This window comes from Nannobrachium achirus (assembly GCF_963921795.1).
Source record: "Nannobrachium achirus genome assembly, chromosome: 3".
Lineage (NCBI taxonomy): Eukaryota > Metazoa > Chordata > Actinopteri > Myctophiformes > Myctophidae > Nannobrachium > Nannobrachium achirus.
The window spans coordinates 53211821-53238437 of NC_137812.1; the positions used below are offsets into that span (position 1 = coordinate 53211821).

Below are 26617 nucleotides of genomic sequence, written 5' to 3' on the forward strand. Positions count from 1 at the left end.
TCTCTTCTCTTTGCCTTCCATATCTCACATTCTGCATTCTTCTACTCTCATCTCTCCTGTCTTCCTCCTCTCTTCTTCTCCTTTTAACCATTTCCGCCCCTCTACTCTTTCCATTCATTCCTTCTCCCCATTCCTCTCTCTTTCCTCTTCCTGCCCCCCCCCCCTACCTTCTTGCCTGCACCTCCTCCTCTCCTCCTCGCTCTCCTTCCATCCTGCTGGTGAGTCGTCGTGTCGGCAGAGTCTCTTTGAAGCAGGGAGGCAGTCATTGTGCGGCTTCTTTGAACACCTCCCTCCCTCCCTCCCTCCCTCCACACACACACCACCCCCTGGCCTGTAGCAGTGCTGCTCTGTGCAGGGGCGTGCTGGGGCAGCAGTGCGTTGGCCAGACTGCAGCTGGCTTCTTGTGGCCCCCCACTGACAAGGCCTCAGATGTGGGCAGAGCCCCCCCTCCAAACCCCTCCTTCCAACCACCACCCACCTCCATCCCCTCAGACTCCCTTATGCCCCTCTTTCTCTTCTCCCCCAGACTCCGCTATACTCGTCCTCTGCTGCCCCCCCCCCCCACCACATGCCTGAGGTTTGCCTTCCCCCTCTCCCCCTTTCGGCAAGGCTCAAACATTTTCCTGTCTCTCTCTTGATACCCAGACACACTGTCACCCTCCAGTCAGACAGGCAGCTCCTTCACAGTAAAAGCCTCTGTTTAGTTAACTCCGAGAGCAAACATGAAATCAATTTGTCAAATAAAATTTGGTTTAATTTAGTTTAATTAATTTAATTAACATTGTCTATGTTTACATTGCAGAGATCTTCGTTAATCCGAATGAACTCTTTCAGACTTGTTTATAAATGATGTGCCCCAAACTGCACATGCAAGGCAGGCAGCAGCGTGTAGCATCCAGTGGCATTAAGAACAGTCTCGTGCCAGTCTTCTTACCTCAGTGTAACCTCATTCCTGGGCTGTCAAAGAACTATGGTAGGCAGCATGTTACCTGAGTTACATAAGGTTTCAATAGCACTGCTTGTGTTTTTAACACTTCTTAAACTGGCGGATTCTGAAAAAACTTTATGTTCTTGCTGAATGTTAGAAGATGAGAAGAAGAGTCAAATACTGTCCTTCTGTAATTATAGCCTCAAGCTAATTAACATGTGTAGTAATGACAGCAGATGAGATTCAATTGTAATGGATGTTTCCCTCTCTCTCTCTCTCTCACTGACATGTGCAGCCATATCTGCACAGTTTCAGAGAATAGATATAGATATGCATGGGGTGTTTCTAGGCATGCTGTAGGTGGTAATAGTTTAAGTGCACTGCCCGCCATCTGTACCAATGAAAAGTTCAAAGTAATCAAAGGACAATCTAGAAAGAGCAAAGCTGAGTAAGAGAGGAGACAAGTACTGTATAGGTATGGTTCTATGGACACTTTTAGAATCATCCGTCTGTCTCTGGTGTTCGTGATTACTTTGAAAAGTTCAAAGCCATTATAGGCACTTGAGAAAGAGGAATGATGGTAGAAAGATGACAAAATGTAGATGTATAGAGGTGGCATTGGAGATAATAATACTAGTTTACAGGGTTACAGTGTTCCTTCTATCTTTGCCATCACTCTCAGCTTCCTGACCATCTCATAAAATAAATCGTGGCTATTTTCAGACATATACATACAAACAACAACAACTGTCAAACAACAACTAATTGGTGACCCCCCTGCAATGACTCTGAGGACCCCCTATGGGTCACAGACCCCTGTTGAATACCCATGGTTTAGTAAACTGAGAGGCATATTGGGGAGGTTCAGGAGGAAGGCTTTGTGGGATTGGAATGGATCCCATGTCAGCTAAAGGGTAGTCAAGTGGGGATCTGGAGGCAGAGGTCTTATCCACCTGACCACTGATGGGCCAGACTAGCTTTGGAGCAACAGTTATTGTCTCCGAGACTATGTTTTGCCCCAGCTCCGTCCGTCCTTCCGTCTGTGAACAGCTAATCTCCGACACTGTTGGCCCGATCAATGTGAAACTGTGAACACACACTCCAAAAATGTTCAGATCGGCCGGTTATAGTGCCACTAGGAGGCCGATCTTTGCACTAAAAAAGAAAATAATTATATGAAACATACAGATTTTGTCCAAACATCACGTGAATTCCAAACATTGCTGGTCCACAATAACCTACCTGACCTGGCGGACACCTGTGCTCCGAGGAGAACTTGTTCTAGTTTGTTATTGTATTCACCTGATTTACCCATATCCAGAAAGACTTTGAGGTGAGTGAGTGTGTAGCAGGGGTTTAATGTTTGATTGGTGGTCAGTCTAACCATGAGGCCACACTGTCCGTCTGAGATCTCAGGCCGAAACATAAGAGGTGATCTTAGTATAGAATGTCTTTGTATTCAGTGATGTCAGGGTCACATTTTTACGCTACTTTTAGTGTGCTGTTTTCTTTCTGGACTCTTAATTTCTCTTCTCCTCAAAGCCCCCCTCTCTCTTCACTCCTCTCTCTCTCTCTCTCTCTCTCTCTCTCTCTCTCCCAGTCTGTGTTGGAGACACCTCTCTCTCCACTTGGCTTATTTTTAGACCAATTTGTCGGCTGTATTTTCCTTTTCAAATGGCACCAAAAGAACCCCCGCCTCTCCTTCTAGAACTCTGGCTGCACGAGGAGGGGAGTTGGAGGAAGAGGGGAGGAAGGAGGTGTGGGTGGGGCCCAGCTGCGGGCTCTTTGATTCGGCCCCGGGAGGTGAAAGCGGGCGATTGAGACGTGAAGGACCATGCCAGTTATCTTAACCTCCCACACTTCAAAAGACCCTGTCGCTCTGCTCTCTCCCTTTTTTCCTTCCCCCGTCTCCCTCTCCGTCCATCGTAGCCAAGGAGGGAGGGAGAGGGAGAGGGAGAGGGAGAGGGACGGAGGAAGAGCGCCAGGAGTTGAACCTCCTCTGGACCTCTGGAACAGAGGAGCGTTTCATTTCCTGCAAAAAAAAAAAGAAAAGAAAAAAAGAGCCCAGCCGGCATTCCTCAGCACTAATGTAGGGCTGCGGAGAGGGGAGAGAAGGACTAATGTAGGGCTGTGGGGAGGGGAGAGAAGGGGTCAAGTTGCTCCTGAATCCCTGTGTTTGTGTGTCGGCTGGACCTTGTGAAGCCCTGGCCTGGTGCCTCCCCTCTACCACCACCAGCACACACACACACACACACACACACACACACACACACACACACACACACACACACACACACACACACACACACACACACACACACACACACAGTTTATATATATCTACTTTATATATATACTTTATATAAAATCGACACTGGCAGGAAAGGCCCAGTCTTTTCATGTGTGCAGCTCTGGTGGTGCAGGTTGCTTTGAGATCCTAGGATGAAAAGAAGGGAGAGGGTGGAGGTAAAAGCGACAGGGGCTCCCTTTTCTCTCTCTCTCTCTCGTTCTCTCTCTCTCCTCTCCCCCTTCCCTCCCTCCCTCACTCACTCAGCGCCGGACTGGGGTCAGCTCTCTCTGGGAAAGGTGGCCGTTGCTCCCTTTTATCCACATGTGGTAAAGCTGTCTGGATGGTGGTATGTGCGCGTGTGTCTGTGTTTTGTTGAGTATGTGCACACACAGTTAACTGTGTGTATGGCTGCTTGTATGCATCTTGGAGCGTGCTTACGTGCTTTGTGCACAATGCAAAGCCACATATTAATTTGTGTGTGTACATTGGTATGTAGGTGCAAGACAGAGTTCAACTGTCCTCAATGACTAATACCACTAACCTCACTTGCTCTTCCTCTCTCTCTCCCCTCAAAATGTACGTGTTCTTTTGGCATCTGTCCACCTCTGTCCCTCTGCTTCCATCACTTCAGTGTTCACTATTTTTGTTATTACAAACCATCTCCCTGTTAGTTTAAAGAGCTATTTTTCTTTTTCACAAGGGACCCTGAATTTCAGGTCACTTTCTCAGGTATTCACATGCTACAATAAAGGTTCTCATTTACTAACTTACATATATATTTCCATCTGTGTAAAGTCTGTATGTGTTGGTGACCAACCGTTTGTTACTTTTAGTGTCATTTCTGTAAATTTGAAAGAAGAAAAAAATACTGTTACTGCATAGATTTAAAAAGAAGAATCTAATTTATCCCCATGTGCAGTAAATCTGGCTTTAGTGTAACAGATGGACTCTCCAACTCGCTCTCCCCACTTCCGTAGTCATTGTCTTAATGTGTTTGTTCAATGTCTTGCATGCTTCCTGTGCAGTCTGCCTATTGTAATCACACGTTTTGATGCCTTCTTGCATATCAGATATGTATGCATTGTACACACCCAAGATGCTCTCTTGTGGGTCAATTACACTTACGTATGTCTCTTACAGTTACAAGACCATTATAATAAAGAAACCTCACATCCAAGCATTTATTTATCTTTTTTAAGATTTAGTGTTGGCATTTTATGATCAGATGTCTCTGTCAGATACAGAGACACAGACAAGGAGGGAGAGAGAGGAGGGGTAATATGCAGTGAAGTGCCCCGGGTCGGAATCGAACCAGGGTCAGCTGTGAGAAGGCTTTATACTGTATATGCTATGTGCTCGTGCTTGTACTCTGTCAGTGCCCACCATGCTAGTTTGTGATAGTGTGCAGGTTTCCTCACTCTTATTGCGACCGAAGGTCGCAGTATACCATGAGAAATTTCTTTTTGATGTCATCAATCCCAGGCTCTAACTGGCCCAAAAGCCTGCTTTACTCTGATTTACACCCTACCTTCCGTTAATATTATTATTATTATTTATAAAGGACCCCTTATGCCCATATATGGAGATCCCCAGGCATCAAACCCAGGCCCTAACTCGCCAAGGCCTTGCTTGGCTTTACTAATTAACATACGTGTTATGCCCATATATGGAGATCCCTGTCCCAATGTCTTCAATATTAAGGACATATCTGGGAATGCCCATATTTGGTAATGCCCATATATGGGCATGATATGTATGTTAATTAGTAAAGCCAGAGGCGAGTTAGGGCCTGGGTTTGATGCCTGGTGATCTCCATATATGGGCATAAGGGGTCCTTTATTAATCCACCCGAGTACACAGTGATGTGGCACAGAGTGTCCTAACTGGCCCAAAAGCCTGCTTTACTCTGATTTACACCCTACCTTCCGTTAATATTAAGTCCATATGTAACGGAGGTGATCCGAACCTCCCCACCCGGCTTCGAACCCGGGTCTCCCGCGTGAAAGTCCAATATCTTAACCATCACTCCAAAGGGACATCCCTATGGAACGAGAGCAGATACTAGACTTTTGAGGCTTCAGGCTGGGGCTGCGACTCTCTCCGCCACACATATATGGATATGGATATATATTAATAAAGGGCCCCTTATGCCTAGATGGCCAAGAATTGGCACATGGCACCCTGAGGTGTCTTACTAGTAATACATACAAATGAAAGTTAATACATATTTAGCGACGGTAACTTTGAACTGTGTTTAATCTATAGGGCTTCAGCTTATACTGTAGTGGTGTAACCAGCCCAGGTCAGCCCAGTACAGTTCAGCTCTATTCGCTTTGCTTTGTGCCTGTGTTAAAAAAGAGAGAGAAAAGACGCAGGGCAAGGAGGTTACTTTTTCCACCGAGTTTCCCATCATCGCCCACCCGCAGTGGAAGCCCTGAATGTCAAACCAGAAGCTATGGGATGACTGCCTTGAAAGAGGAAGAGAGGGAGAGAGACAGGCGAGAGAGATGAGAGGGAGTAAGTACGTAGGGAGACACAGATGTGTGTGTGTGTGTGGGGGGGGGGGGGGTGTATGTAGAAAGAGGGAGACCAGAAAGGGAGAGACGGAAAGCACAAAGAAAGAGAAAAACAGGGGGAGAACAAGAGAGATGCATGACTCAGAGAGAGAGAGAGAGAGAGAGAGAGAGAGAGAGAGAGAGATTGGGGGGGGGGGGCATAAGGGAGCATAGCCACTGCCAGCTGGGTCACAGCAAACCCTACGTTGAGGGACATCAAAGGCGGGCCAGCCCACATCCTGTCACTAACCCTATAACCCTCTGTACTGTAGAGGGCCTGTTCCTACAGCCAGCCAGCCAGCCAGCCCACCAACACCACCACCACCGCAGACCACCCCACCCCTAGAGCACAGATCCATTCTATGACCTGAAAAAACTCTCCACAAAATAGTACAGTAGAGTGATCGCACAGATCATCGTCATTTCTTTGTCGCCGGTATGCTATTTTTAGATTGTGTGCGCGTTTAGTATTTCTAGTATTTATTTTACAAAACCCCCACAAAAAAAGCACAGTAGCTTTACAACGACCAGAACATCGGAGCAGCACAGTGGTAGAGTGGTCTCCCAAAATGGTTTTTGGTTTTATCGGTATGACTATTTACAATTAAAAAAGCAATAGCACTGAGGACACAGGACACTTAACAGCAGCAGCTAATGCACGCACGCACGCACATGCACACGCACGCGCGCGCGCACACACACACACACACACACACACACACACACACACACACACACACACACACACACTGTGTGCGCAGACTCTGCACTGAGATGCAATTATTTAATTGTAAGCTGTGTAAGACTGAACTGTCTTTGTTTTAGTTTTTCTCTCTTTTCCTTTCATACAACAGAAAGGGAATATTTTAGTATTTCATTCTATTCATCCTGTTCAACTGAATTGTCTCTGTTTTCTCCTTTCATTTTGTTTGAGAGAAATATAATAAGCATTTTTCTCCATACTGGCACCATCGCTTTCTTTCTTCGTTTTCATGTCTCTTTCACCGGACAAAGAAATAAAAATAAAACAATATTTTTTTGTATTTCATTCTAATTCAACGAAATAACTGCCTTCAAAAAATTTGGTGTTTCATAACTGAGTGAGACTGAACTGACCTTTCGCTCTCTCTCTATCTCTCTCTCTACAGCGGGAGGCAAGCGAAACACTTTCTCCACCACGTGCAAAGCGAAGGCAGCAGCTACGGGTCCTCTGCTGGAGATGGAGGCCTGCTAAACGTTATTCCATGAAGACCCTCAAAACACCCCAAACAACCCCAATCCTATGCCCTCCAGTTCTCAGAGGATCCACCCACCCCTCTAATTCCGTCCCTGCCCCTCGTCGTCTATTGGTCCCCATTTCCCAGAATGCCTCTCTCACTGTGTTTGACATCGCTCAACCTCTCGACCCCCCCCCCCCCCCCCACCCCCACACACACATCCCTTTCTCATGCAGGCACCTGCTGTAGAGACTCTGAACTGAAACAAGACAATCATTGATTACTTTTTGTCAAAATGAACAGTGACGATCTTTGACCAACTGACCAAACCCACGTCAGCGCGTGGGTTTGGTCACCCGCCCGCCACTCTACCCCACCCAACTGCAAACAAGAATTTGAACCATTTTGTCAGCCCCCCCTGGCTGTCAGCCCCTGTCCCTACCACCACCTCTATCGGTTGACTATTCTTGTAATCTTTTATAAAGGCACTGCACTGAAACGGTTTCAGTCATTTTCTGACAAAAGCGCACACAACGATAACCAACTCTTAAACGTCCCTCTTCCTGCCTCCGCCTCGTGAGCACTCGACCCACCCACAGCCATACCCACCCCCCACTCCTCTAAGTTATTGTAAGTTATTTTGTCACCTCGGTTCCTCTTGTTTTGTTTTTGTACAGTCCATTAGGTCGTTCTCTGCCCTCCCCTCTACACCCGCCATTGCCACACTTACCTTTCTCGCTCTCTCTCTCACTGGATTTGAGACCATGTTTTTGGGTTTCAACCCTACCAAACACCTCTTTATAAAGACTGCACTAAGGAAGATGGAGGGATCTCATCTTGTCTAAAAATTAAACGTCCTCAAGAAGACGCTTATTATAGTTTTTCCAATCTTGACCAGTTGGCGCAAAAAAAGGATACATTTCTTGATTTGCTTTTCTTATTTTTTTGACTGAATTTAACATTTTGAATGCTTTTTTTGTATCTTGAATTCTTGTTTGATTTCTTGGTGTATATTTTCAGTGATTGTTATTGGTTTTTTTTTATATTTTGTTTTTTTATATATAGTGGTATATATGAAAATAAGCTTTGGACACAGGAAAGCCATGTTTCTTGTCGAAGAGTCTTGCAGAAAAATTCGAAAACTTTAAAGCTTCTTTTGATAACTATTTGTAACAAATAGTGACCTCGAGTCTTGCTCACATGTAAGATAATGCTCAGTATGTGTACTTAAAAAAAAATCTGTCAAGATATGTCAATTTTCTTGGTATTTTTGCAGGCAACATTAGAACAAAGGCAGGAGTGGATAGCTCAGAGGCCTATATTTTATTGTTCTAAACACATGACAAAGGAAACAGATATATATATTAACCCCAGCACTTGGCAGGCTTTTCATTTTATTGCGATGGACCTTTTTGTCTTTTAACTCTGGTAGCTACTAGTGTGGTCTTTAGCCATGTTGTTTATTCCATGCAAGCATCTCTGTAACATTTTATTGGTTTTAATGCTCTATTTTTTAGTATTACTTGATGAATCCTGTTTTATTTTTAATTCATTGTTATATTTTTGGTCACTGTTGATCTTGGTATAGCACTTTGCTTCCCAAGTGGTCATATTTGAACTGTTTCGACATTGTTTTTTTGTTTTTTTAAAGAAAAATAAAAAGGCATCATTGGCTCATTTGATCGTTGGTTCTGTTTTGCAGAGGCGGGGAATGCCAGCTCCAGAATGCAGTATAGTCGCTGCATGATATCCTCATAGGTACCATTGTAGTTGTCATTTGTTTACATATAGTGCGGTTATTCAAAATGGGTTCAGGGTAGTATTGCCCCCCTTATTGTCAGTCTTTAAAATTACAAGGCAAGTAAAATGTATTGAATATAACATATCTTAATCTCCTGGGGAACTTCAAAAGGCTTCAGAAAATGGACCAGCAATTAAAACTACAGCAGCACACAGTGCCCGAGGCTACGTTCATCCAGCATTACTGCAAATGATAATGAAAAGGAAACCTAAATCATCTTTGAGTCTATAAGCTTCTCAAAGGGGGAAATCATTTCATTTGAGGGGGATCTTGTTTAGTTTTTTTTACTCCCCTCCTCAGTCCCTTAAATCAAAATGATCATTTGTCCAGTAAGTAGAAGATTCTAATTCGAAACCTACTTAATATTCCCAAGGTTAAAATTGCATTTATAGAGGTAAACATAACATCTCTAATGAAGGGGCCAACATCAAAGGAATTCTATTTATAGCACCGTTTCCAAATTGGGCCTTTCAGCTCCTTGGTATTTCTAGTAAAACAGCACCACCCTGTGGTGCAAGGTGGCACCAACAACACTGATTAACAACACTTGCCAGGTTAATCACATTACTTTATGTCCGATACATTGATATAGAAGCTAATACTGTCTGGAAATATTGCTCTAAGCACTGTGTGAATATTAGACATGAGAAAAATGATTTCATGTCTGCAGTGCCACCAAAAAGTGTCCAGTATGCATTTTATGAATATTTTAAAATCTAGCCATCACCTAGTGGTCATTGCTTTTGCAGGGTGGATTAAATCAGGCAATGGGTAGGAATACATAACTGTATTGATTTGCTGTGGTAGGTTAAAACAATTCTATCTTCACTAATGTCCTTAACACCAAGTATGACATCAGCATTAAACAATTATAAGCATGAGAACAGCATAAAGCACTTGAAAGAAAACATTTATTACTAGTCTCTTTGATACAAACCACATTTAAAGATGACATTCAAGACAGAGTAAAATGCACAATGGTCCAACCAGAACCATGGAAGAAATATGTTCATTTTCTTTAGAAGGCACGCTATAATAATCATACAGTAGTGTTGTCATCATGAACCAATGCTTTCTTCATCATGCTTTTTGATCAGTCCTTGGCTGGTAGCTTGTTTTCCTGAGTTTCAACAGGGTTTCCCAGTGACCCCCACTTCACTTATGTTCAGGTTGTGTTCATTTACTCTGGGTGAGGCTTGAAGCAGTGTTGTTAGAAGAGTTGCTAGGGCTTAGTTATTTGTACTTGTAGAAGCCTTCTCCAGTCTTTTTGCCATATTTTCCCTCTGCCACCAGCTTGTTCAGCATCTCACTGGGGGCAAAGAGTGGGTTGCCTGGGTCCATGGCACTCCAGCCTGAAAATGACATGAGGATTTAAGGTTTATTTAACTTTGAATCTTTACAAGTACAGTAGTATTGAGATGTGGTTAATTCTAGGTGGATTTGGGATTCCGATTCTGATTTTCATCTCACTTCAATATCATGTCAGAATCTGAGTTTCTACACACTGTTCTCTGGTTTGAGGGCGGTAATATTAATGGATCATCTGCAGTGCCATGGATTGGTTTGCAAGTTTGTCACAGCAGTGGTACTGTACTGTATGGATTAAAGGTGGACCTAATTAAAAAAGAAAAACACCACAAGAACACTGGCTTTACGAGACTTACACAGTAGTACACTACATCCTATGTTGTGTATGTCTTGTTGATTATGTATTCTAAAGTGGATACTGGATAGTTCCAGGCTTGATTCTGATCTGGCTGAGTCCCATTGTAAAATGCTTGATAAACACATAGGTTCACATGTATCATTATCACTGAACCAACATCTTGTTTACACCATTTACTGTTTCGTTCCATGGACGCATTGCTGCTTGCAATTTTGGGTTAGGGGCCGTGTTCACCAAGACGCTTTTTCCCTTTTTTTAATTGTTTACAGTGGGAGCGCCCCGTTTTTGGACACATCAGCAGCATGGCGTGGCACTGAACATTTATTTTGTGCTGTCATGTTCTTTTTCAGCATTTTTATTTGCTTGAAGCTTGAGCTGACATATTTTCAACTCGGGCATTTAGGGAAAAGCCTCAGTGACACTGAACACAGACCCTTAAGGTTAAGGTTAGGCCAAGTTTTTGTGAGGTTAGGGTTAGGTATATAACCACACATACCTGAGTGAAACACCAAGAGGCTCTTCCACCGACTGGCAGCTGCCCACTCAAAATAACATGGTTTAAATCCAAATATTCTGGTCATTTTAAAAAGGTTCTGCTCACCATCCATGATAAACTTGGCCGTGTCCAGTCCTACGTAGTCCAACAGCTCAAAGGGACCCATGGGATATCCAGCACCAAGCTTCATAGCAATGTCAATGTCTTCTTTGGATCCATGACCTGCAGGGAGACAATGGAAACAAGACATGGAATGCTGCAGGGAACAGGACTCTTCTATTCTAAGATAAGATTGCAATGCAGAGAGCAATTATACAGCATTTCATCAATTCACACATAACTTATTTCAGTTACTATTTTCAACACAGCGGTGGTGTGTAATGGCACGGTGCGAGTTGTTGTTCCGACACGCATTACTGAGTCAGACGTTGCGTTCGTCTGACTCTTACTAACCCTAACCGCACACATAGCCACGTAGTCAGAGTAATGAGATGTTGGACTGACATGTGGCACAATGATTGAGATTCAATACTTCTTGATTTTAAAGGGGATTTGTGTCCTCCTATGAATAACAGTAATTTCACTAACATGCACATTCATGACACTTATAAAGACCATACTGTACCTCTCTCATTCAAGCGGATGGCCTCCATCATGTAGGGAACAAGGAGGCGATTTACAATGAATCCAGGAGTATCCTGAAAGACAGAGTGAGAAGGAGTTAAAACTATTCAAATAACCATTTGAAAGAATCACTTAACGAACGTGTTGGAATAATCGAGCCAACCATACTTTGCAGGACACAGGTGTCTTTCCAAGTGCTTTACTGAAGTTCAGGAGGGAATCAAACGTTTCTTGGCTTGTTGATGAAGTTGCGATGACCTGTGGAAGATGCAGACTTTGATGAAATAGACTCAGAGATAAGTGATTCAGTTTTTGTCTGCAGCTGAAATAAATCATCCAACTTTTAATATTGAGTTTGTCGTGTCTTATGCAGAGACAGACTATAATTCGAAATAAAACTTTCTGTTGACAGAACAGAGTTATGCATGGTTAGTCATAGAAATCCTCTAGTCATTTTAACAACTATTGATGTCGGTTCTTCTAGGTGTCATCTATACAAACTGAGCAGAGCCACAAAAGCTGTGAAAACGCCAATATATTGGCCTACAGTACCTCTACAAGCTTCATCACCGGGACAGGGTTGAAGAAGTGCAGGCCACCAAACCTGTCAAGTCTACTGGTGGCACTAGCGATGTCAGTGATAGGCAGAGATGATGTGTTACTGGCAAAGATGGTGTGACTAAAAAAAAAGGAAAGGACCAGTGAAATACACACACAATATACATCAATCACAAGGGACAGCGGTTCATAACATCAATAGATTTCTGCCTCTTAATGCTTTCTATTTCAGTCTGCTATCTGAAGGCCACCATCATAGTCTCACCATGAAGATTCTTTTGCACAACAGATCAGAATTGCCATTTGAAGTCCAAAATGTATTCTAAAATTGATGCTGTTTTTTTTTTTACGTAAAGTTAGAACAGAAATAGCAACGAGCTGTCCAGTTTACACAAAAATGACAGCAGATCCAAGGGATAGGAGATGAGACGAGGCGATCTTCTGTTCCCACGAGACACAGAATGATGTGAGAAGTGTCAGCCTCTAGTGAGGCCTTCTCATCTTCAACATTGACTGTACTGCATTGATTATGAAGAACGGCTAACAATAGAACACATGAAATGAAAAAAACAGTCTAATAATGTCTGGGGATTTTGTGTGACATTCTAAAGACATATTCACCACATTTACAGGCAGATTAACAATGTAAATGAGCCAATGGCACATGGCACTGTCGGGATTTAGTCCTAGCAATCCAACATGGTTGCTACCACATTTAGGTGAACATTAACTTTCATATGTTGCGTAAATATGAAAGTTGTGCTGACCACATTTATTGATCCAGCAAACTAATAAGGTAAATTGTGATTAAACTAAACAAGCAGGGAGAGGATTGTCTCAGGAAGTTGATCTGCATTTATGATTACACCAGTTCCCTATATTCTTCTCCTACTATATTCATCAGTGGCCTTCCTTTTTTACAGGGAGTACAAAAAAAACAACATTTGTTTAACCCATTTAGAACGGGTACACATTTTGTGTATCATTATTTTATGCTTTAACTATTGAAAAATAGCAGATATACAAGCTCACAGCGCGGCACCGAGTGCCGCGCTGCGAGCTCGTAGATCTGCTATTTTTGAAAAGTCGTTAACATTAGAATTTTGACCCGATTCTATAAGTGTCTTTTGAATCCTTCTAATTCTAGGCCTAAATGGGTTAATGAATGTAATAAAAACGGGAGACAGTGCTTACGATGGGGCCACTTTGTCCAGCCCACCAAACAGATCCTGTTTGATTTTGAGGTTTTCTACAATGGCTTCCAGCACCAGGTCTGTACTTTGAACTGCAGATGCAGCGTCTGTTGAAATGGACACATTCTTCATTACCTTCTGGATGAACGCTGTGCCTGCCTGAAACAAACCACAGACAAAGTGGTTCTCATTATCTATCACACTAGTAAATAGGGCTGTCACAATTATTACATAATCGTCTAATCGTGATTATTTGACATTATCGCAATTATTTTGTCATAATCGTGAATGTTGAAAAATGTCCGAAATAGTGGAAATAGCAGATCTACAAGCTCAAGATGCGACGCGTTGTGAGCTTGTAGATCGGCTATTTCCACTATCAAAGTTATTTTTTAAGTAGTAAGTTGTCAAATATGTCAGTAATTTCTTTGTATATTTAGGTTATGTGTCATATCTACCATGTACAACTTCAAAGCCTAAAAGCCAAACAGAAATGTAATTATCAACGACAAAAACACAAATAAATCGTTAATCGCCAATTATTTGAGTGACAATTAATCGTCATGTAAAATGTCATATCGTGACAGCCCTACTAGTAAACATTAGTGGGGTATATGAAAACTATGTATCTAGTATGTTAAAGAAAAAATAAAATAATAATTGATATATAAAGGCTCAATTGTGTTAAAAGAAAATAGCGATACAAGGTGAGGGACGGGTATGGTGATAGATGGTTTTCTCTATACTGTACAGTACAACAATTCCTTTCCTGCCATTAGTAAGCTGACAGATCAAATAACTGCAAGGGGATGGAGATGAAAAAGTAATTCTAGGATTTAACCATTGACTTTGAACATATGGGGGAAATCTGAACATTGTTATTAAGAAAAGAAAAGAAAAAAAACACCCCCTTTACATATCACAACTTGTATAACTTTCTTCTTTTTTATTTTTCACTCCTCCTCAGTGTTGAGTGACCATATCTAACCTCTGGCTTATCAGCAAACTTCTTCTTCACAACTCTCTTCAGACTTCCCTCGATTCCTGCCACTGATTTCTTCAGGATGTCTTCCTGCTGGTCTACCAGCGTCACCGTGTGGCCAGTCGCTGCAGCAACCTGTCAAAAAAAAACGCATCAAAGCTCAATTCATTTGGCAATCTCTAAAATCAGAACATCCTGACTTTTTAAAATACCCATAGATGTGTTGGTGTGCATGAAGAACTAATGAATGAATGATGAATTACAATCACAACTTGCTAAACTTGGGAGTTCAAGACTTCGCATTAGCAGCTGCTAATGTTTAGCTAGTTAACGTTAGCACTGCAGCAAATTCCACACTGGCAAACATTACATTACCTGAGCAATTCCCGCACCCATTTGTCCACCTCCAATAATGGTAATGTTCTTTATAACCATATTTCTGGCGGCTGAACAGGAGAACCCTCTGGAGATATGGTGAGTGACAAACGCCATGATTTAAAAAGCAATGTGGACGTTCTGTCTGACAGTCTAAAAACTGTGTGCAGTGTGCAACATACGACGACCATAAGGAGTGGATCCCATCGCCTGGGAGGACGGCCGGTTATGCTTGATAGGCCAGTTGTCTGTAAACTTAGGAGCCACGCAATTACAGTTTTATATTTAATTCATTGATAGAGTTGACCGTATTGTAGATCTGGCAGAGAGATGACTATTTAATGAATACTATCTACCTTCACTTTCAAGTAATAATGAAACATAAAGGATGGTAAGCGAGGCGTCCATTTTTTATATATAGCCTAGCCTATTTATTTTATTGAATACTTTAACAGTTTGCAAATTGTACAGAGGTACGGCTTACAATGATTGATAAATGGATAACATAATCCATAAGCAATCCCTAGGGGCTTGTTTCCATTGTGGTCCTGTGTATTCCACTGACTAGTGGGCCTTAAAATGTTTAATAGCCTACATATTACTGGTGGTGTTGATTATGTTTTGGGTGTAGTTTAGTAATAAACTGTATTTGTATTATTATAATATTGTAAAAGTTATACTTTTGTATGGAACATGTATTAAGAGGTTGCCTGGCAACTAACAAGCCATATAAAATCCGCATCCCCTCGAACAATGGGATCTAGCCTACAAGAAGGTCAGTGTTCTCAAACCATATGATCATACAGAAGACACTTCTATGACCCCTGACACACTTTTGTACTGTAGTAGGTGAAAGGTGTAAAGAGACAACAGGCATATCATTTTGTTGTTAAGTAACTACTGTTCACTTTCTCAAATCAGATAATTCTTCTATTACTGCAATATTCAAATACACAGCAAGATCATTATTAGTGTATTCAGAATGTAAGAGAATGGTTAAACAGGTTAAATGAAGTTCAAGACTCAGGATGCAGGGTATGAAATGTTTTATTGACAGCCTGACAATAACCAAATCTGACCATTAATAAATATTGAAGTGAGACTTGAAATGATAGCTACAGATTGGTTAATCACAGTCAACATAATTCATTCCATTATAAATTCATTCGGAAATGATATATTATGTTCTGTGTCAATAAAATGATTGAATACGATAAAAAAAATAAAAATATATATATATATATATATATATAACATTTGCTTGTTTTCTTTCAAGTATTAGGTAAAATAACAGCACTTAATTCCATATACAGTATTCTGTACTCCCAAACAAATTCCTTCTTATCTACCTACTCTTCAGAGTAGGTGAGGTACAAACAGGGTGACTAAGCACCACACTCACTGAAATTCACAAATAAATGATTTGTTTTGTCTACGGCCTCTAGCCCTATTCATATCGGCAGACTGTCTGGCCTTTGATAAGCGTCTGTGGCTGACAATTGGTTGTAGCATGTCGGTGGTAGTGACGTGTCACTCATGGGGGCTTACCCTTGTTTAACCTGAGTGACTAGTTCTGTCAACATGTGGAACTGTGGAAGAAAGAATTCAGACGTTCAGAAGTCTTTCACAAAACAGGGCAGTGCTAGTGGTTGCTGTCTGAGTTATTTACTCTAATTTCCTCTCACGTAGGCACACAACACGCAATACAGCGCCATCAGCCGACTGTAGAGAGCGTGCTGTAAACAAAAGAACGCTTTCAACCAACGTAGTATCTCTGTAGTAGTAAAGACAACTCAGTTTGTTGTGTATGTGCCATTAGAACTCCATGACTGTTTAGCTAAAATGATAATCATGATTATGTTACTTTATATTTTATCACGCAATTATTAATGTCAATTATTGATGATTGTTTTGGTCAGTTTTCTTTTCTCATATCTTTGGCCAAAATGAATGGTATATCATGGCCTTTTATAATGCCTCTATGAGCCCGATGGATGTGGAGATGGGTTCAGGGCCCATATTCATCAAACATCTCAGAATCACTCCAAGAAATCGTAATAAAAATATGACTAGGACTAAAATATTCCTTCCTATCTCAGTGTGGGATTCTTCACACCATCCAATAAAACATCATATTGACACTTACAAAAACATCAACCCTGCTGTACAAGATCACGATCAGTTATTACAAATATTACATTTCTATCAAAACGATAGGTTATACGCTTGTTGTTGTCAAGCTTTCCCATGCAACATGTCCTAAATAGAGATGTAGATAGCAGCTCTTTCCAAGAACCCTTACGATATATTGATATCATGCTCCTATGCCTAAAAGTAGGACCAAATTTGCATACTTTTGAGAATTGTCAGCCACGTATGCCACTCTGAAGCGCTTAATATGGCCTGAGCCCTTATACGTGAAACTTTTCACAGTAATTGTGAAATAAAATTTAAAAAAAGTACGAGGCAGGAGTATTTTTAATACTCCTGCCTCAAAGTTGGAAATGTATTTTTGAAGCTTCCTACAAGTGCTTACTAAGGGGTCGTTTACACGACGACGTTGCAACGAGAATTCCGCAAAATGAAAAGTCAGAAATGCCTTCCGTTCAGACGACAACTGCATTTTCAGGGGTTGAAAACAGAACGAAGTAAGACCGGAAATTTTGGGTGGAAAAGCGGTCTCCCCTCGCGTCACCGTGTGAACAGTGGGAAAGAAACGACAACACGTGATGTCATGGCTCGCATACAGCCTACTGCAGCCACGTAACCATTGGGGGATGGTAAACAAGGAAGTAGAATCGTCTATCCTTGCATCAAAAAAGAAAAGGAAAATAGAAATGCTGATATTTCTTCCAAAAAGCTTCATACCCTATACTGTACATAACGAAACAATGTGACATAGCTCTGTTTACACAATGCTGTACCACCTCCAACTGTATAGGCTATGTTCCCCATTGAAACTTGCTTTCTAAACATATGTTTTCTCATGCCAATAAAGCTTTGAATTTAAGTGAATTGAATTGCGTCACCGCCACCTAGCGAAATGAAATGAACACTACATCATTTCATGCGCTGATGCGGTTTCATAATTATGAACGCTGGATACAAAATGACAATTTCTCTACAGAGCGATGTCATCTGAACGGGGCCTGAAAGACAGAAGGATTCATTCTCCTTGGAGAATGAATAAAATCACGGTTTTACAACATTAAGCCGCAAAATGGAAATCATGATTATGCAATATTGTTTTCATGAGGCCAGGACCACAACTTGATTACTTTAAATAGATTAATGAGGCAGTTCACAAGGTAGATACTGTATGTATGTATGTATGAGACAGGGTTGAGTAGGGATAGGAAAGGCTGAAGTATTAAATGGGAGTAGTTCCTATCATTATTTGTGGAACTTGGAATTGGTGGGTGGGAGTGGTTAAGGCATGACGTGGTCAAGTGTAGTCCTTCCTCCCGAACTCCAGTTATTTACATTCATGAGCTACTCATTCAAAAAGAGTTGCTGGAATGAGAGCTGGGTTGAGGATGAGTGTTGGCGGCAGCAGTACAGAGTGTAGGCTGTATGAGAGCATGAGATTGGAGGGATGGAGCAAGGAAAAGTGGGCCACCTTGCTGGGGAGAGCTGAGGGCCCGCCCCTTAGGGGCCCTGTTATATTTAGCATTATTGTTTGATGTGCATAACACGTTTTTGAGACTGTATCTCGCCTTTACTAGTCATATTGAGCTTGTTGACCCATCCTATGTTACTTACGGTAGTTGCTGGTGTTTTTTTTTTCTTCTTTTTTTTAATATACCGTTAAACTAAAATTGATATTATATATACTGGCCAATACCTCTACATCTGACCTCACAGACTTCAGATATGGATATAGCTGACCTGTTCTGACATCACAATGATGACTCGACCAGCCATATTAATCGTTTCACTCCTGCTTCTTAACTGTGCCGTATTAAGAAGCTCTGATATTTCAGCGCGACCTGGCCCTTTAGGGCGAGGTCGCTTCTTGCCCTTAGGGGTCCTACTGGTATACCTTTTTAATAAGCTTGTTGTCAAGCTGGGAACAGGGTCACAGTAGGACCCCATTTGGGACACCTTCCGAGCTCTCCTAAAATCAGATAGTCTTTCCTAAAACAGGAATATCAAAACGATTTCCCCTATTGAAAGCCTCGGGTACGAGGGGTGACACACACTGTGAACGGGCAGGGAGCCAAGGTCAGGCCAAACCGACCATGCATTGGGGGAGGATCCTGCCCCTCTGGCAGCTTGAAGGTGAAGGCTTGCATCAGGGTGGTGAACATCAGAAACAGCTCCATCTTAGCCAGCTGTTCTCCCATACAAACCCTGCGACCTGAGGGACAGAATAGAATACAATGTTTATTGTCCACTATTTACTTCTACTGTGGTATAATTACATACAGATGCATACAATAAATACACAATCAAGATAAGATACAAGAACATACTGTAAAACAGCATCAAGTACATATCCCACTTTATAGCATCATATTTCTACTATAATAGGAACGTTGCCAAAGAACTAGGTTAATCCTCGTATCCATAATTGGCTATTATGTTGTTGATCAAGGACCCAAACCCCATTCTGCTGTTGTACTCGTCGTGACCATGGATTATATTGTCACTATATGCCTCAAATGTAACTGTACCCAATAATACTAATGTATTCATGTACTTGTGCACAGTATGACATACCAATCCCAAATGGCATGAAGCTCTCTTTCCTCTGCAACCTCCCTTCATCGTCCAGAAAGCGTGCAGGGTTGAAATCGTCTGGGTTCTCCCACATAGTTGGATCTCTGTGCACAGACCACAAGTTGGGGATAATGACCGTCCCCTTGGGAATGGTGTAGCCTCTGAAAGCTTACAAAATACAAATATTGGAAAATAAATTAACACGGGCATTGCTTGAACTAATCAGACACAAGTGATCACTGTAATTATAGACTACACTACATTGTTGCTTACAACTTCAGCTCTGTATTGTTCTTAAAGGGGAAACCCACCCATTTTCAATATTGAGCTATGTCATTAATATACCCTTAGAGGAGTTGAAAGTTTTAAAAAAAGTTCTTTGTTGCCTAGAACTGGAGGATTCATTTTGGTTTTTTTTATTGTAAAGTACACCAGTGTGATGTAATCTTGGTGTACAATACAAACTCCAAAATCAACATAGAACATAGAATCTTTTTTGTGGGAGTAAGTGGGGAACAGTTCCAATATTGAAAATGTGTGGTTTTCCTCTATAAGGCACAATGGTATTGAAGAAAATAAACACACAAATGACAGAGGTATAAATAAATACTGTAGATGAAAATATTAACTGGGTTGCTAGCAGCAAATATCTATTTACAAATAGAACTCATGATTTATTAAACATGAAATATTTTTGCCAACATTGACTGAATAATTCAGGTAAGTTCGGTAATGTAATTATGACAGAGAAAATGTAAACAAAAATGTGTCCATTGTGAAATGAGACAAACAGACAAAGTATGGAGTCTCTGATATTTAATTTTTTAACAATTCACTGAGGCACACAGGTACAACCACTTCCTCAAGTAACTTCCTACACTCCTCCCATTACCACCCAACCAGTGTCCATTCTTAGGTGGGATACCTCCATCTAGTGTTCACCAGTCACCACACCATTAACAGAAACATTTTCTGTGTTTATGTATGATAGATAGCCAACGCTGTGAATAGACATTAGACAATGACATGTATGACAACGGTATGGACCTTTATGATGTTCATGTAGGAAGTTGCAGGAAAGGAGCATGTCCAGTCAACATTAGAGGTAGGTTAAATCTTACCTATGGTCTCCGAGGCCATGTGAGGAATAGCCAGTGGAACCACTACCGTCATCCTCTGTACCTCCATGATGGTGGCCTCAGTGAAGGGCAGATTGCCCTTGTCAGTGAGCGAAGGGCCCCGATCTCTCCCCACCACTTTGTCAATCTCTGCCTGGACCTTCTCTGGAATTACAACAGTTAGAATTAAACACAGTAAGCAACCAACCACCAGGGAGTACCAGCTTACTACTTTTATTCATTCATCTCTTTTCTTTTTATAACCCCATTATCATAAGGGGTATTACCCCTCCGACGACCCCGAAAGTTGTGAATGCAGCAGTGCACCGTGTGTGTACAGTTTATATTAAAGTGAATAAAATGCTCCTACTGTTCGATGTTTCAGATGTCCGGCACACAATAGGAAGGAGCTGCTGAAACAAAGCAGCTAAACCATGTGTTTGTTTTGGTTTGATTTCAAATTCAAAGGGACTTCTTGGAAACTCAGTTATAACAGATCACTGGTATTATCTAGTTTTGAATTGTGGGTTGAGTGAATCGTTACATCCTACCTAAAAGGGATCTATAACAGTTTTAGAACTAGCATGCAAACGAGGATGAACTGAATGGGCCTATCGCTACTAATTACCTTGTACATCCGGGTATAAAACCATATAGAGCAGGATCCACAGGAATGAATTAGCGGTGGTGTCAGTACCTGCGATGAAGAAATCACTTATTATATAAAAGAGGTAGTCTTCTGAAAAACTGCTGTCCATCGCTCCATTGGCTTGCTGAGCCAACATCTCTATCAAGTACATATCTATAAGATCTCTGGGGTTAGCAGGATCCAACGTTTCCCTATGCCTGGCAATAATCCTCTTCAGAAACACTGTTATGTCGCCTTCTACCTGCCGGAGCTCCTTGAAAACCCCACAGGGCAGATGGTACAGTGGCGGGAAAACATTGATGAGCACTGCGGGGCTGTTGACGCTGATCTCCAGCCCACGTGCCATTAGGTCCAGCAATGTTCGGAACTCACGGTCCTCGTGGTGGAAGCGCTGACCCAGACTTAACGAGCAAATGACATTGGACACAGCGTTGCTAACCAGAGGGCTGGGGTCGACTCCGCAGCCCCCTGACTCCTCACTGAGTCTCAGCAGTTCCTCTTTGACAACAGCCAAGCCCTCCAGGACACAGGGTTCTAAGCTCAGCTTTCCCAGGCCGAAGGTTCGAAGAGTGCTGTGGCAGAACTTGCGCTGCTTTCTCCACACCGGACCATATGGTGCAAAGACTATACCTTAAGGTCCAAAGCAAAAAGGGAAATTAGATTTAGTTTAATTTAGATGGTAATGGTTTGTCTGATTACTTACAGTAGCTCTCTGCTAGCCTAGCTCAGCTTGACAATCCACTCATGTTAAAACTAGGTTATATACTGCAGTTAGTTAGCTGCATTAGTACGTATATAGGCTGGCTATGCCAGGCTAGCTCTCTGCAGTCTTTAGGCAGTTAAAGGCCAATACAGGGTTCTATTTGGTTTACCTATGATCCTAGATGACTATTTCTATGCATTTGATGTATTATTACCTTGTATTTACCTGCTTACTGTAAATCGCTCTGGCATTTAGCATTCTGCTAAATGCCTAAATTCTAAATTTGCAGTGGTGGAACTGGAAATTAAAATACTTTTTTTAAAGTAGCCTACATAAGAACAATTCATATTTTGTCATACTTTGCTTGAGTATTTCAAATATTTTTTACTTTATATTTAAGACTCCACTACATTTTGAAGGGAAATCTTGTAGACTACTTTTCTTTTTTTTTTTTTTTTTACAACAATAGCCTACATTATTTTATTTAACAGCTACGTTACTTTTCAGATATAGAATTTTCAGATAATATAACAAGCTTTAAAATACAACACATGGTTAAAGATGAATCCAGTGGGTTCCAACATGTTTGCCTATTGATGTTAACATTTAAGCAATGTAGTTTTGTCACATTTCAAATGTCAGTTGTTGATGTACTTTTACTTAATATGTGGGTGGGTGACGTGACGTAACGTTTTCGCTGTCCTCGGTGTCAAACATGTATAAATAAAAAATATATTTGTCAAAAACCTTCTGAATATTGTGCAGGACATTAAGCTTTATGTGAACTTACTCAAGATTAAAACATTTCATTCCTCATTTCTTCAGAATTTTCAACCAAACATGGCAAAACTCATATGGTGTGACTGTCCTGACCTTGTTTCTCAAAGTGGTAACTTGAATAAAACTAAGAAAAAGAATTGCTAAAAATCATTTGAAAATGAATTTAGGCTAAAAAAAATGTCTATTTGTGAGCCTATATCTTTTCAAAGTCAAATAATAATGTTTTCAGTCATTTCTGATCAAAAACATTTTGTCCCCCAAACCAAAATCATTTGGTGTGACACTAGTTTGGACAAATTAAACAGGCAATTATTTGGACACCTATTGGCTAGAGAGGTCCTTCTTCTGTAAGGCTATTCAGCACTCCCAGCACAACTGCAAGACAGGTGTCTGAGGTGAGTTATGATTTTAACATTTTCATGAAATGCCATCTTGTTGAAACTTTGACAAACTCACCACTTTGGATGTCTGTTGGTGTGACACCTTTTCATTAAAAAAAGCTTAAGTTATTTGAAGTTTTGGTCATATTTCCATGTAGATCTAGGTTGCTTTGTTATAGCTAGCATGCTGTTAGCATGCTAATGTGTACATAGTAGCCTCAAGGTAAACCTAAATGCAGAAAACGTAATATGGTGTGACACTTAATCATAATGGTGTGACATGTCTGCTTGTCACGCCATATGACTTGATTGTCACACTATATGATTTATACTGTATTTAACTACAGATATAACAATAAATAACAAAGTTCCATGTTTCTTTTGTACATTTAAACATTTGTTTTAAACATTTTTAAATAAAATGTAATTTAGCTTCATTCAGTGATACTTCAAATTCATCAGACAGAGCAGAAACCCCTTCACAGAAACCTTAACATATTGTTTCAATCTAAACAATATTTTCTCTTTGTCTTAAACTATACATTCCATTTTCTTTTGTCAGCTGGAAAATGACAAGTGCTGAGAGAACGAGAAAGTACAGGGAGAAACTAAACAATGACCCAGCAAGGAGAGAGGAGCCAAAGGGGCGAGACTGCATTTTCTACGAAGAGCAGGAGGTTGTCTGTGGCATAGCAGAACCGCAACAAGGCAGCCGGTTTGCTACCCTCACCAAATACGACTGGCTGATGTACAATACAGTCTAAATGTATAATCTAATCTGATCTAATACTTTTGTACTTTCACTCACTGGACTGGACAGTGGACAGTGTTAAGGTAGGACCCGAGACAAAACTAGCGAAAATAGCTGATCTACAAGCTCTCAACACGTTGTGCTGCGAGAGCTTGTAGATCAGCTATTTTCGGAGTTGCGCAACCCAGCACTCTTTAGCTAGTGGAGATGTGGTGTAATGTCATGATTCCTAATTACATTTGTTCAACACAAAATGCTGTGTTCAAGTTCAGGAGACTTCGGAAAAAAACAATTTACCTGAATGCTGAGTTCTGTTTCCACTAATTGGTGTTAATAAAATGTTGCCTTGGCTCCAAGTGTGGCTATGCGCCTTATTGTCTCTTTAGGATCCTTCTGCCGTGGGCCGGCAGAAGACTTAGGTGTGCGTAGCATTCCTGTGCACATCCTCATCATCCATCTACTACTACAATTCTTTCTTATCCCATGTTAAAGCCCTGGCCTACAATAATATCCTGTTCAGAAATATTAAGGCCATGTTATCCTGGGTAATTGTTTAATCAATCAGTAAAGTTCAGTACTCACTAATAGGTAGGTTAAAACACAGTTTGCTTTGACACATGAAGATATGATCATACGGTGTGACACTAAATCATTTGGTGTGACATTCCAAATAGTGAAAAATCATACCTTTATTAATGATTAAACCAAAAAAATGTTTATGGATTACATAGAGAATATTATCAGGAAGAGTCACAAATATTTGTGTAATTTTAGAGAAAGTTTTGACAGAATACATTTAAAATATGTTGTAAGATCATGAACATGGGCCTCACACAGAGTGAAAAAAATCGAACCTCTGTTCGAAGTGGAGCTGTGTGTGTGTGTGTGTGTGTGTGTGTGTGTGTGTGTGTGTGTGTGTGTGTGTGTGTGTATTGCAGTTGATGCTCAGGGCAGGCTAGACTCAACAGCACCTCTCTGGTCACCCAGGGTTACTACATACAGGCTACATACAGACCCACAGACCCACCCACCCACCCACATACCCACATACCCACATACCCACATACCTACACACACGGCCACGTATAGGGGAGCTTGTGTTCCACACAGCTCCAAAAATATACAGATATAATTAATTTTCAAAAAACTATAGTGGATCACTGGTTAGTTATGATAAAGGACTTTGATAAAGTGAGTAACTTAAGAAAGATGTACTCCATTTTCATTTTATGAACAATTATTTTCATGTCACACCATATGACGATTTTAGGCACAAGTACAACAAACTGCTGAATAAAGTCTGATTCCAATAAAATATCTAAAAACAAAATGTATTTCCATAAGGTTGAGAGTGAGTAGAACAAAAGTAAATAACTTTTATGCCTGCAATTTAAAGTTTTTTTAAAAACACATTTTTTGGGGCGTCACGTCACTGACCCATATACAAATTTCCATGCGGGACATTTACAGTATGTTTTACATTTACTGTATGCAAAGATCTGAATGCTTCCACTTCGGTCTGTCAACTCTATTTACATTGATCTTTGTGAACTTGCATCCCCTTTAGGCCCAGTCTGGACTGCACAGTTGCACTAACTGAGGAGGTTATAAATAAATCGACCACGTCGGTGAAACGTTAAACCGCTTCTATAGTCGCTTACCTTTACGTTTGGTCATGATGGTGATGGCTGGGATATCCGGCCGGTCTGAAAACACATCTGCGTGGTTGGACAGAGCATCCTTGATGACTTCATAGCCGTTCAGCACAACGACCAACTGACTGCCCACAAAAATGCTGTACACGTTACCGTACACTTTGGCCTGTTCCATCAGAATCACCTGAGGAGACGATGGTGTTGACTTGTTGTTGGGCTCCTCCTGTCGACCTCGAAACCTCTTCCAGACGAAGGAAGGGACGAGAAACCCACCAAAGTTGCCCACGATCGGCCATGGTTTCGGACCGGGGGGGATGTTTGCAAGACAGTGTCGTTTTTTGTAGATGTACATCGAATAATAGACAGTCCAGAATACACCCAATAATAAAAAGCTTACGTGCAATAGCGGGACAGGTCGTAGTTCCTCGATCCATAATAGCAAAAGCATGCTTTTGGTACCAATGAGCAACTCAATTATGAATTTAGTTGTGCCATATTCTGTTAATCAGGCAAGGACGTGGTGATTATGCACCCCCGGGTCGCGTTCTTCCTGTACTGTGTTGTGCAAACTTTGACATGTTATTGTTTACTTCATGTCTATTGGCGGATAGAGCTGTGGCGTGCTTGATTGGTTTGTGCCACGACCGACGTCAACAAATGGGATGATCCATACGCCATGACGTAGGCGATGGTTCTCATAGTGGGGTTCGGGGACCCCCAGGGGTCGTCGAGGAGGTTGCAGGAGGTCCCCAGCCAAATGTTATTAGCATTAATCAGTAAAATCACTGTCCCATTTCCACAATAAATATTAAAAGCTGAAATAATTCCATGTTAGAGTGGCTTGGAATTGTGAGCACAGAAAAAACACCACATCCAACAGAGCAATTATTCAATAACATGTATTGCCATTAATCATGGCATTGGCATATGAGGCCTGGGCCACTGACATTTCTAACTTTAACATACACATTAAGTAATGGTAAATGCTGTTTCATAGATAAAACAGAGTAGCCTATACTTCTGCCAAAATACCACGTTGTCTTGAAAAAGATATAGGCATGCCATAGGTCTACAATTATTACATAATGGTCACTTATCCTACATATAAATATTAAATAAGCAATCTTTTGTCATCAAAATCTATCATCAAAATCTGTCTGTTCTGCCCCTATGG

General features: G+C 41.2%; 3 protein-coding genes across 6 annotated transcripts in view; 1 reads left to right on the forward strand and 2 right to left on the reverse strand.

Moving 5' to 3' along the window:
* The window catches only part of lef1 (lymphoid enhancer-binding factor 1), a gene marked incomplete at both ends in the record, with an annotated part of 69446 nt that extends 62439 nt beyond the window's left edge, over positions 1-7007 (forward strand). For both annotated transcript variants that reach the window (XM_080721391.1, XM_080721392.1), the window contains one exon: positions 6922-7007. In XM_080721391.1, coding sequence (XP_080577517.1) covers positions 6922-7007 — 86 coding nt within the window. The remainder of the gene's footprint in view (positions 1-6921) is intronic.
* A 2678-nt stretch (positions 7008-9685) lies between these two features.
* Positions 9686-14842, reverse strand: hadh (hydroxyacyl-CoA dehydrogenase). The gene is made up of 8 exons (XM_080721539.1): positions 14686-14842; positions 14317-14445; positions 13330-13487; positions 12130-12256; positions 11746-11835; positions 11579-11651; positions 11059-11175; positions 9686-10143 (listed from the first exon to the last, which is right to left on the reverse strand). The coding sequence occupies exons 1-8, from the start codon at positions 14800-14802 to the stop codon at positions 10025-10027; spliced, it is 930 nt and encodes a 309-aa protein (XP_080577665.1). The 5' UTR covers positions 14803-14842; the 3' UTR covers positions 9686-10024.
* A 1112-nt stretch (positions 14843-15954) lies between these two features.
* On the reverse strand, positions 15955-25981 carry cyp2u1 (cytochrome P450, family 2, subfamily U, polypeptide 1). 3 transcript variants are annotated; one of them, XM_080721143.1, is made up of 5 exons: positions 25450-25981; positions 21223-21804; positions 20529-20690; positions 19408-19575; positions 15955-19045 (listed from the first exon to the last, which is right to left on the reverse strand). In XM_080721143.1, the coding sequence occupies exons 1-5, from the start codon at positions 25889-25891 to the stop codon at positions 18852-18854; spliced, it is 1548 nt and encodes a 515-aa protein (XP_080577269.1). In that variant the 5' UTR covers positions 25892-25981; the 3' UTR covers positions 15955-18851. The 3 variants fall into 3 exon arrangements, with proteins under 3 accessions (XP_080577269.1, XP_080577268.1, XP_080577270.1); XM_080721142.1 differs by having other exon boundaries at positions 21154-21804; XM_080721144.1 differs by having other exon boundaries at positions 18855-19045; positions 19388-19575; positions 21154-21804.
* Positions 25982-26617: the final 636 nt, after the last annotated feature.

What these genes read in the sequence shown, in the direction of transcription:
- cyp2u1 (XM_080721142.1), bottom strand. Translation starts at nt 25,891, where the DNA reads ATGCTTTTGCTATTATGGATCGAGGAACTACGACCTGTCCCGCTATTG. An exon ending in TTTATACCCGGATGTACAAG is followed by an intron (nt 20,691 to 21,153) that starts GTAATTAGTAGC and finishes TTGTAATTCCAG; the next exon opens with AGAAGGTCCAGGCAGAGATT. An exon ending in CTTCATGCCATTTGGGATTG is followed by an intron (nt 19,046 to 19,407) that starts GTATGTCATACT and finishes TCTGTCCCTCAG; the next exon opens with GTCGCAGGGTTTGTATGGGA.
- hadh (XM_080721539.1), bottom strand. Translation starts at nt 14,802, where the DNA reads ATGGCGTTTGTCACTCACCATATCTCCAGAGGGTTCTCCTGTTCAGCC. An exon ending in TGGGTGCGGGAATTGCTCAG is followed by an intron (nt 14,446 to 14,685) that starts GTAATGTAATGT and finishes TTTTTTTGACAG; the next exon opens with GTTGCTGCAGCGACTGGCCA. An exon ending in AGACACCTGTGTCCTGCAAA is followed by an intron (nt 11,652 to 11,745) that starts GTATGGTTGGCT and finishes TCTGTCTTTCAG; the next exon opens with GATACTCCTGGATTCATTGT.